The following is a 12,230-nucleotide window of genomic DNA, read 5'->3' on the forward strand; positions in this document are numbered from 1 at the left end:
CTGTCAGATAATACTCATTTTCTTCCTGAAAATGACTGCAAACACATTATTTGGTATTATCTTCATTTAATTTGTCTTAAATGAAAAAGCACAAAAGAGAATGAAGCAAAACATTGATCATTTCACACAAAACTCCAAAAATGGGCCAGACAAAAGTATTGGCACCCTCAGCCTAATACTTGGTTGCACAACCTTTAGCCAAAATAACTGCGACCAACCGCTTCCGGTAACCATCACTGAGTTTCTTACAATGCTCTGCTGGAATTTTAGACCATTCTTCTTTGGCAAACTTATTTGAAGGGTGCCTTCTCCAAACTGCCATTTTTTAGATCTCTCCACAGGTGTTCTATGGGATTCAGGTCTAGGCTCATTGCTGGCCACCTTAGAAGTCCCCAGTGCTTGCTCTCAAACCGTTTTCTAGTTCTTTTTGAAGTGTGTTTTGGGTCATTGTCGTGCTGGAAGACCCATGATCTCTGAGGGAGACCCAGCTTTCTTACACTGGGCCCTACATTATGCTGCAAAATTTGTTGGTAGTCTTCAGACTTCATAATGCCATGCACACGGTCAAGCAGTCCAGTGCCAGAGGCAGCAAAGCAACCCCAAAACATCAGGGAACCTCCGCCATGTTTGACTGTAGGGACCGTGTTCTTTTCTTTGAATGCCTCTTTTTTTCCCCGTAAACTCTATGTTGATGCCTTTGCCCAAAAAGCTCTACTTTTGTCTCATCTGACCAGAGAACATTCTTCCAAAACGTTTTGGGCTTTTTCAGGTAAGTTTTGGCAAACTCCAGCCTGACTTTTTTTTATGTCTTGGGGAAAGAATTGGGGTCTTCCTGGGTCTCCTACCATATGGTCCCTTTTCATTCAGCCGCCGACGGATAGTACGGGTTGACACTGTTGCACCCTTGGACTGCAGGGCAGCTTTAACTTGTTTGGATGTTAGTCGAGGTTCTTTATCCAACATCCGCACAATCTTGCGTTGAAATCTCTTGTCAATTTTTCTTTTCCTACGCATCGGGTATTCTAGAATATGCATGTCCACGTAGTATATTGCACAGCCCACGTAGTATATTGCACAGCCAGGTTTGTCACAGGTGAAAAAATTAAAAAATAAACATATACTCACCTTTCCGAGGGAGCCCTTGTAGTCCACAGCAGGTTCCGGTCCCAGGGTTGGTATTAGCGCAGGACCTATGATGACGTCGCGGTCACATGACCGTGACGTCATGGCAGGTCTTTGTAGCGCAGGCGCGCAGGGCCTGTGATGACGTCACGGTCACATGACCGTGACGTCATGGTAGGTCCTTGGCGCGCAGGGCCTGTGATGGCGTCGCGGTCACATGACCGTGACATCATGGCAGGTCCTTCTGCCACCGGAACCTGCAACGGAAGATGGCGACAAGGCGCGAGCTGCAAAGGAGGGTGAGTATAGCAGGTTTTTTTTTTTAATTATTTTTAACATTAGATTTTTTACTATTTATGCCGCATAGGCAGCATCAATAGTAAAAAGTTGGGGGGACGCAGGGTTAATAGCGGCGGTAACGGAGTGAGTTGCCCGCGGCATAACGCGGTTTGTTACTGCCGGCATTAACCCTGTGTTAGCGGTGACCGGAGGGGAGTATGCGGGCGACAGGCACTGACTGCGGGGAGTAAGGAGCGGCCATTTTCTTCCGGACTGTGCCCGTCGCTGATCCAATCAGCGAATGAATAACCGTGACAGAAGGAAGGACAGACAGACAGACAGAAGTGACCCGTAGACAATTATATAAGAGATATATATTATTTATTTTATTTTTTTTTTGTGTTCCAATTGTATATCTTTGCCCATAGTTTTGATCTGTGGACGTGGTTATTCTCATTCATTATTTTGAGCTGAGATGTTGTTAATCAGTGTTATATTTGTTCTTTTTTTGTTTTGTTTTTTACCGTTTATACTCGAGTTTAAGCCGACCCCTTCCCCCCCTAATTTTGCCACAAAAAACTGGGAAAACTTAATGACTTGAGTATAAGCCTAGGGTGGAAAATGCAGCAGCTACCGGTAAATGTCAAAAGTAAAAATAGATACCAATAAAAGTAAAATTAATTGAGACATCAGTAGGTTAAGTGTTTTTGAATATCCATATTGACTCAGGAGCCTCATACAATGCTCCATAAAGTTTGATGGGCCTCATTAAATGCTCCATATTAAAATATGCCGTATATAATCCTGCATAAAGGGTAATAAGGGCCCCATAAGATGTTCCATACAGTCACTGCCCCTTATAGTGCTGCACAATCGTTATGGCCCCATAAGATGCTCCATACAGTCACTTGCCCCATATGCTGTGGCTGCGATAAAAAAAAAAAAAAAAAAAATCATATACTCACCTTTCCGTCGCTCAGGACCACGGCACTTTTACCTGCTCCTCGTTGGGGTGTGGCTCCGTCTAGCACTGACGTTCAGCAGAGGGCACGCACTGACAACGTCACCGCGCCCTCTGACCTGAGCGTCACAGCCAGAGGACGCTTATGAAGGAGCCGCAACGGAACGAGGAGAGGTAAATATTGCGCAGTGCTGCGCTCCCCCTCCCCGTTTACTTACCTGCTCCTGGCGTGGTGCAGTCCCTGCTTCTCCCGGCGCTGCATATTTTTCCTGTACTAATTGGTCACAGTTACCACTCATTACATTAATGAATAAGCGGCTCAACCCCTATGGGAGGTGGAGCCGCATATTCATTACTGTAATGAGCGGTACCATGTGACCGCTCAGTACAGGAAGTATCTGCAGCGCTGGAAGAAGCGTGGACCACGCCAGGAGTAGGTGAGTATTATTAGACAGCCCCCGCTCCCCCTCCCCTGCCGACCCCTGCGTATGACTCAAGTATAAGCCGAGAGGGGGACTTTCAGCCCCTAAAAATGGGCTGAAAATCTCAGCTTATGCTCAAGTATATACGGGAGTTTGTTTTTTAGTCCTCCTTTTAAATATTCTTTTTGTTTTCCACTGGTTGATTTTCAAAGTCTTGACTGACATTCTCCATGTGTCTTACAGTGGGTACTGAAAGTATTCAGACCTCTTTAAATTTTTCACTCTTTGTTTCATTGCAGCCATTTGGTAAATTCAAGAAAAGTTATTTTTTTTTCTTCTTAATGTACACTCTGCACCCCATCTTGACTGAAAAAAACAGAAATGTAGTAATTTTTGCAAATTTATTAAAGAAAAACTAAAATCACATGGTCATAAGTATTCAGACCCTTTGCTCCGTATTGAGTAGAAGCACCTTTTGAGCTAGTACAGCCATGAGTCTTCTTGGGAATGATGCAACAAGTTTTTCACACCTGGATTTGGGGATTCTCTGCCATTCTTCCTTGCAGATCCTCTCCAGTTCCGTCAGGTTGGATGGTGGACGTTGGTGGACAGCCATTTTCAGGTCTCTCCATAGATGCTCAATTGGGTTTAGTTCAGGGCTCTGGCTGGGCCAGTCAAGAATGGTCACAGAGTTGTTCTGAAGCCACTCCTTTGTTATTTTAGCAGTGTGCTTAGGGTCATTGTATTGTTGGAAGGTGAACCTTCGGCCAAGTCTGAGGTCCAGAGCACTCTGGAAGAGGTTTTCATCCAGGATATCTCTGTATTTGACCACATTCATGTTTCCTTCAATGGCATCCAGTCATCCTGTCCCTGCAGCTGAAAAACACCCTCATAGCATGATGCTGCCACCACCATGTTTCACTGTTGGGATTGTATTGGGCAGGTGATCAGTAGTGCTTGGTTTTCTCCACACATACCACATTGAATTATCAACAAAAATGTCTTTCTTCGTCTCATCAGACCAGAGAATCTTATTTCTCATAGTCTGGGAGTCCTTCATGTGTTTGTTGGCAAACTCTATGCGGGCCGTTCATATATCTTGCAATGAGGAGAGGCTTCCGTCGGGCCACTCTGCCATAAAGGCTCGACTGGTGAGGGCTGCAGTGATAGATGACTTTGTGGATCTTTCTCCGATCTCCATACTGTGTCTCTGGAGCTCAGCTACAGTGATCTTGGAGTTCTTCTTTACCTCTCTCACCAAGGCTCTTCTCCCACGGTTGCTCAGTTTGGCTGGACGGCCAGATCTAGAAAGACTTCTGGTTGTCCCAAACTTCTTCTATTTAAGGATTATGGAGGCCACTGTGTTCTCAGGAATCTTGAGTACTGCAGAATGTCTGTTGTAACTTTGGCCAGATCTGTGCCTTGCCACAATTGTCTGGACTCTTTGGCCAGTTCCTTTGACCTCATGATTCTCATTTGGTCTGACATGCACTGTGAGGTCTTGTATAGACAGGTGTGTGCCTTTCCAAATCAAGTCCATCAGTTTTTCTTTTTTATTAAATTTGCAAAAATTTCTACATTTCTGTTTTTTTTCAGTCAAGATTGGGTGTACATTAATGAGAAAACTAACTCTTTTGAATTTACCAAATGGCTGCAATGAAACAGAGTGAAAAATTTAAAGGGGTCAGAACACTTTCCGTACCCACTGTAATATTTTTGCCCACTAAAATTTTGCTCGTCTTCATCTTTTGCATCCTTATTACATAAATGTAGTAAAATTTTTCTTAACTAGTCCCTCCATTTCCAAATCTAACATTAGGCATGGAAAGATGCTAGTGCATTGTGGGTGGTATAGCTGCTGAGGAACATATTTTATTAATTAAGATAGATGCACTATAGTGCCTGGTTGTCATATGACGGCAGCCGAAGCAGAACAGAATTGGAAGGACATTTTAAAAGCTGTTATCTATTATTATTTTTTTTTTTTTTAATCAGTTTATATCCGGTGTCATGGCTGCCCTCAGCGCAATGGTCTCCTTGGAGATACCACAATGCAATATCATGACCAAGATGGATTTATTGAGCAAGAAAGCCAAAAAGGAAATCGAAAAGTAAGATTAAAAGTGAGTTTGTCAACCCAAACTGACAGTAAAAACTAAACACACAGTCCCAAATGGGATGTAGGCCTTAAAAGTCATACCGTCTACTGTTTTGCTTACTGCCTCCGTTCTGCAGGAAATAAAGTTCAATTAAACGTATTAATTATGGTACTCGGTGCACTTGTGTGTGACCAAGAAACTCATCGTGCTGTTCCATCCACTAATTTTATATGCCCCCACTCAATCACTGGTGATTGACAGCACTGGCTTTCCTGGAGCGAACAATGTCTGTAGAGAAAGCTCAGCCAAGCCAGAGAGCTGTACCCTCTAGAAGGCCATATGCTTAGTTTATACTGTAAGTTTGGTCTGACAGACTACCGTTCAAATTGTCCTACTTCTTACTATGCAATCTGTTAATTTTGCACATGTAAATTATGTTTCCCCTCTAAAAGATTTTTAGACCCAGACATGTATTCCATGATTGAAGACTCAACAAGTAAACTGAGAAGCAAGAAATTCAAGAAGCTGACAAAGGCGATTTGTGAATTGGTAAATTGGTCCTTTTTTTTTTTTTTTACTTTGATTCACAATTGCAAATCCCTAGCAAATTAAAATTATAGTGCTATTCCATACATGTGGATGAGGCTTTCACGGCATGCAGGATTTCGACATATTCAGCTTGATAGTTATACCGCATATTTAAATCCTTCAATGTAATAAGGGTGAAATCCACAGCAAATTTTGAATGTAAGGGCTCACACTCATCAGTGTAAATAAAATCAGTCTGATGTTGATCCAGAAAAGTAGGACAAGTGTCATGCAAGTACTATTTATTAATTAATTTCTCACCTATGCAATCCAGTTTTAACATCGGCTTTTACATACATTAGTTTTCTGTTATTTCAAGCTAGTTTTGGAACTAATAAACCAATCTTTTATACAGATACAGATAGAAATGTTAGTAAGATATGTAATTAGTGCATTATGTGTGTAGCTTACAGCACATGTATTTAGCTAATAAATGAAATAAAAAAATGACGTGGTCTTCCCCCCCCTTAATTTTGTTAGCTAGCTGAGGGAAAGCCAACATCTGGGGGCTCATGTTTACAGTCTGTGAAGGGGGTAATGAACATGGAGTTTCCCAGGCTATTAATATCCGCATCAATCACAAGGATTATTAGTGAAGAGGCAGCTATAAGACACCCCCATTACTAACCCCATAGTTAAATAGTCAGGCTATTTAATATCAGCCTGCAGCAGTCTATCTAGCCTTTGCTGATTATTGACAATAGGTGAACCCCATGTTATTTTGGGGGGTCCCCCTTGTCAATAACCAGTTAAGGCTATGCAGACTGATATGAGCTGATGTTAATAGCCTGGGAAGCTCCATATTTATTACCCCTTTCCCAGACTAAAAACATCAGCCCACAGCTGTTGCTTTTCCTCAGCTGGTTAAGAAAATGAAGTGGAACCCCACACTATATTTATTTATTTTTTTTCTTTCTCAGTTCTATCCTGACAGTTCACTCCGTGAATTTACAGTACTCGGGTGATGAAATGTCGGGTTTTTTGAGATGGGAGTGTAAAAATAGCACGGTCATGTGCTGTGAAACTTTTTTTTTTTCTCTCGCACCCATTGACTTGCATTGGCGAATCTCATCCAATATACGCGGCCAATCGCAGCATGCTGCAATATTTTTTTATACAATCCAAGCTAAAAAAAACAACAAATCACAGCTGAACACAGAATCACTAACACTAGTCAGAGTGCAATCCGATTTTATTTGTGTGTGTATATTATATTGGATTGAAATTGTCCATTCTAAATGCAGATGAGTGTGAGCCCTGTGAGGACAGGAGTTATATTTATCCTTTATTTTTGTACGCGCATCTCCTTGCTTCCAAAATGGAGTTTATGGTTTGAGATAAGTGGGGTCTTAGCAATGTCTTTGACTAAAGACTTGGAGATAATAGAGAAGTGAATCTAATGAGTAGAGCCACACCTAGATCCAAAACCTGCTTGTCGAAGGTGTTAACTTTCCGTCAATTAGATGTTGTGGCGACACAAGAGGTCGGCGTGCACCCAGGTCCGCTAGCTGGAACCGCATGGACCAGGGATCGTCCCTCCTAACGCCCTCTCTCCCATTACGTGGGCATAATGCTACTCAGACAACACAGAGTGAGGGTAAAACAGTGTAGCAATGCTTTATTGAACCACAAAACAGACAGATAACACATAGAACAGTACCAGCAAAATTCCCCAAGATGGTGTACATTAGTGTGTCACCCTTCAGTTGACCCACCCGGATAATAGCAGATGTTACGTCAGAGCTCCCAGGGTCGGCTACCCCACCTGTGGTACACACGTACAGAGAGGAGGTAACGACAAGCGTAGGAAGATGACTGTCCACGGAGTCCTTACAAGGTCCAAGGCCAGTTGACACGAGAGTCACAACATGGCTTATCCGACCATCTGTATGGACCTCAGGCGACCAGCGGGTCCCAATCCTGGCTTTCTCCAAACGTATCCATGGTTCAGCGATGTTCAATAGAACAGATCTGAATTCTTCCAACTGGAGCCGAAAACCCGTAGGTTGTTTCCTGTAGAATGATAGATCCGTGTCTCTCGTGATGGTGCCATGATATTGGCTGCTGTCCTGTCTCTGGCTGTCTGTCTCTTTATACAGAGGCATGTAACCAATTTTTAAATTTGCCGTGTCATTCAGTCCACCCTCACAGATAAGGGGAGGAATGGTGACGACCAAGTTGCCTTATTTGATTACGTAATCTGTTTGTTGATTTTTAAAACAGGAGGAAAATCTATGCAAACTATCTGGGCTACACTATGTATAATTAGCATAACAGTAGACCTCACTAATCATCCAGGATAAGCGCACAATATGTTATATCAAATATCAGCTTACAAGTCAATATTCCAGGTTTAGGGTACCGTTACACTAAACAATTTACCAACGATCACGACCAGCGATACGACCTGGCCGTGATTGTTGGTAAGTCGTTGTGTGGTCGCTGGGGAGCTGTCACACAGACAGCTCTCTCCAGCGACCAACGATCTGGGGAAAGACTTCGGCATCGTTGAAACTGTCTTCAACGATGCCGAAGTCCCCGGGTAACCAGGGTAAACATCGGGTTACTAAGTGCAGGGCCGCGCTTAGTAACCTGATATTTACCCTGGTTACCATTGTAAAAGTAAAAAAAAAACAACAAAAAACAGTACATACTCACATTCTGATGTCTGTCACGTCCCCCGGCATCCACAGGGTTTTAACTGCTTTCGGCAGGAGCGCTGCTAATGCACGCGCTCCGGCCGAGCGCTTCCCTCCACTGACTGTCAGTGCCGGCCGTAATGCAGAGCACAGCGGTGACGTTACTGCCGGCGCTGACAGTCAGTGCAGGAAGCTCTCGGCAGCAGCGCGTGCATTAGCAGCGCTCCTGCCGAAAGCAGTTTTAACCCTGTGGACGCCGGGGGACGTGACAGACATCAGAATGTGAGTATGTAGTGGGTTTTTTTTTTTCTTACTTTTACAATGGTAACCAGGGTAAATATCGGGTTACTAAGCGAGGCCCTGCGCTTAGTAACCCGATGTTTACCCTGGTTACAGGTGAACACATCGCTAGATCGGCGTCACACACGCCGATCTAGCGATGACAGCGGGGTGACCAGCGACCAAAAAGAGGTCCTGATCATTCCCCACGACCAACGATCTCCCAGCAGGGGCCTGATCGTTGGTCGCTGTCACACATAAAGATATCGTTAGCGGGATCGTTGCTACGTCACAAAGCGTGACGTTGCAACGATATCCTTTGGTTCAAATACATTTTTATTAAGAATAACAAGATAAATGACATGTTACATTCTTATTTTCAATACAAAGCTTTTTTCCCCCCCTTCAAACATTCCCCTTCAATCCCACCACCCCCCAACCCCACCCAACAAAGCAGCTCACCTTGGTTAGCACTTCCGTCATTAGACCAATATACTATCTAATCCCTCGGCCAATAATATAAGCCACATTTAACATTACCATTAATTAGGAACCTTAATTAACTCTCCCTCTATAATACCCCTATCCCATAGCAATCCACGGAGACCACATTTTATTGAACATTTCGATTTTCCCTCTTTTTTTATAAAACCCCTTTTCCAGTGTCAGGCCCTGCTTCACATACTGGAGGAACTCTCCTCTTGACGGCGGTTCTTCCCTAATCCAATTTCGAGCTATTACCTTCCTAGCCATGTATAACAATCTGGCTATAGCTATCTTTAAGTTGTTATCCACTCCAATCTCATCCACACATCCCAACAAGCACACTATAGGGTCCCTTGGCACCTTACATCCATACGCACCTTCCATACGACTCAAAACTACCACCCAAAAAGCAGCCAGTCTCGGACACGTCCACATCATATGGAGTATATCAGCATCTGCAGTTTTACACCTCGGGCATTCAGAATCATCATGCAATCCTGCCTTATATAGCACCATCGGTGACTTATAAACCCTGTGTATCACATAGAGCTGTGACAGTCTATACGGTTCGCTCAGTGACAATCGTGGGACCCATTCTAGCACCGACTCCCAAGTCTCATTCTCCATTGGACCCAGATCCCTCTCCCACTTAGCTCTCGCCATTATTGGAAACCCCAATAGGAAAGTGTGCAACAGATCTTTATACAAAGTAGATATGACTCCCCCAGTAGTCCCTTCATTACACACATACTCCAGTACTATATCCCTCTGAATTCCAATACCTCCGTTTCTACTCTGAGCTCCAAAAGCATGCCTCATCCGCAAATACTGAAATTCCCCCACAGTCCCAAGACCAAATTCCGCCTGTAATTGGGAAAATGATTTCAATTCACCTCGCTCAATTATTTGATACACGTATTGAATCCCTTTGACTTGCCATTCTGTCAGTACCCCCAGTGCCTCAAACTCCTGTAAGTTGCTGTTATGCCATAGCGGTGAGAATCTAGTCAAATCCGTGACCCCCCCGTATATGTCTCAGCCTACCCCACAGCCTGCGTATCAACAACACAGTCGGGTATAATTTCCCCAGAGCCCCCAGGGATCCATCCTCCAAACATTGTACCACTGGCCTTCTTTTTGTCACCACTTCCATCAGCTGCTGTACCGCCCCAGATGACCCTTCATGCGCCCAGCCTTTTAAATGCTGACTCTGGGCTGCAAGAAAATATATTTCAGGGTTAGGCAATGCCAATCCCCCATCTTCCTTGGGTCGCTGAAGTGTCTCCAGTTTGATACGCGGATGCTGTTTCCCCCATATCAAATTCCTGAACAGAGCGTTAATCTGTCTAAATCTCCCGCGTGGTATCCAAACTGGCGCATTATGAAGAATATACAGTATTTTTGGCATCAAAATCATTTTAATAAGATTCACCCTACCTACCACAGATAAATGCAGTTTAAACTAAGCATCCGCTTTCGCTTTAAGAACACCTAAGATTGGAGTCAGATTTCTATGTATATAGTCAGTAACAGGCATAGATACCCATATTCCAAGGTACTTAAATTGGCTAGTCACCTCCAGTCGCCCATCCTCCAGTGGCTCCCCACCATCATCATCCACCTTAAACAAGACAGACTTACTCCAGTTTATCCTAAGTCCCGACACCGATCCGAAACGCTCAATTATCCCAATGGCTCCCTCCAAGGACGTACCCGGGTCAGCCAGAAATAGCAGAATAGTAAATAGATTAATCTGAGACCATAGAGAAAAATGTAAATCAAACTTGATTGATTTATTCAAGATAACCAGTCATACAAGATGCCGATGCCAACGTTTCGGCCATAGGCCTTTATCAAGGCACTTATCTAAAAAATATTACATGAATCAGTAAATAAACATATCTCTATAAAACTGGTTACAAACAAAACAGAAGAGAATATATAATACAACAATCTCATATATAGAACATCCAGTAGAAACGTGTCCTGAAAGAAAAGGGAAAGGAAGGGGAAGAATAAAAGGGGGGAAAAAGAAAAAAGTGAAGGGGAAGAAAAGGAAGGGGGGGAAGGGGGAATGGAACAACAAGGGAGAAAGAGAGAGGGGAAAAAAAGGAAAAGCACAAAATCACAGTGCAATAACATCTTGCAGTAGACACAAAAAGAACACCCAGTTCCAGGTCCAAAGACATAGGCAGAAAAAACCAATCCATCACCAATAGTAACTGCAGTAATAGCCTGTAGGAAAAATAAATACTTGTATTTTGGTAATGAAGGAGCTAAATAAGATACAGATAAGATAAATCCAAATGGACAATGAGTATCGGAACCATATAACCCATGGACAAAAAGAAAAAAAGTGGCAGGGTACACTGGCAAATTACCTGACAGGAATAGCTGGAGAATGCGGACACCGCCGCTGTAAGGATCGGGTGTAACAGGAGGCGGAAGAGCGCTATTTTATAGGGGAACTGACCCTAGGAACCGGAACGGGAAAGTCCCCTGATACGGCCGTACGCTCTGAAAACAACGGCGTGCGCATGCGCAATGGGAATCGGCTGACGGAAGTGGGGCAGGATGATCGGCTAATGGGTAACCCGACATAAATGAAATAGGCCGCATGCGCAGTATAAAAAAAGAAAGAAACCGCATGCGCACTGAGAGGAAAACACCCGGAAATGGGGCAGGGAAGTAGCCAGCGGGGAGGACCCCAAAGTACCAGAACTAATACCAAGGAATGAAATAGTTATAGTTAGAGTCCACAGGAATCTAGCCAAAGGGAATAGGAGAAAAGAAAATGGGAGAAGCACCACAAACCTGAGATGGATGATTAAAGCACCGAAAAGGTGATGGACCACTGGATCAAGTCTAAAAGGCAAAGAAAACTTTATTAAATACATAATAGCGTAATCTCATGTACATAAACCACTTAACCACAGGATCACGTGATATTACCATGTACGAGGATAATACCATAAAATAAATAGTAATAATAAATAAATAAATCATCATACATATGAAAACCTATATACATCCCAAATGAAAAATATATATATATATATATATATATATATATATATATATATATATATATATATATATATATATATATATATATATACAGTGGGGCAAAAAAGTATTTAGTCAGTCAGCAATAGTGCAAGTTCCACCACTTAAAAAGATGAGAGGCGTCTGTAATTTACATCATAGGTAGACCTCAACTATGGGAGACAAACTGAGAAAAAAAAATCCAGAAAATCACATTGTCTGTTTTTTTATCATTTTTTTTGCATATTATGGTGGAAAATAAGTATTTGGTCAGAAACAAACAATCAAGATTTCTGGCTCTCACAGACCT

The 12,230-nt window shown here is 43.0% G+C and overlaps 1 protein-coding gene across 2 annotated transcripts in view; it reads left to right on the top strand.

Annotated features, from left to right (window-relative positions):
• GPN3 (GPN-loop GTPase 3) overlaps positions 1 to 12,230 on the top strand; it is a 76,934-nt gene that overhangs the window by 26,215 nt on the left and 38,489 nt on the right. For both annotated transcript variants that reach the window (XM_069755188.1, XM_069755191.1), the window contains exons 5-6: positions 4,780 to 4,895; positions 5,336 to 5,432. In XM_069755188.1, coding sequence (XP_069611289.1) covers positions 4,780 to 4,895; positions 5,336 to 5,432 — 213 coding nt within the window. The remainder of the gene's footprint in view (positions 1 to 4,779; positions 4,896 to 5,335; positions 5,433 to 12,230) is intronic.

The sequence above is a fragment of the Ranitomeya imitator genome, chromosome 1 (assembly GCF_032444005.1).
Source record: "Ranitomeya imitator isolate aRanImi1 chromosome 1, aRanImi1.pri, whole genome shotgun sequence".
NCBI lineage: Eukaryota > Metazoa > Chordata > Amphibia > Anura > Dendrobatidae > Ranitomeya > Ranitomeya imitator.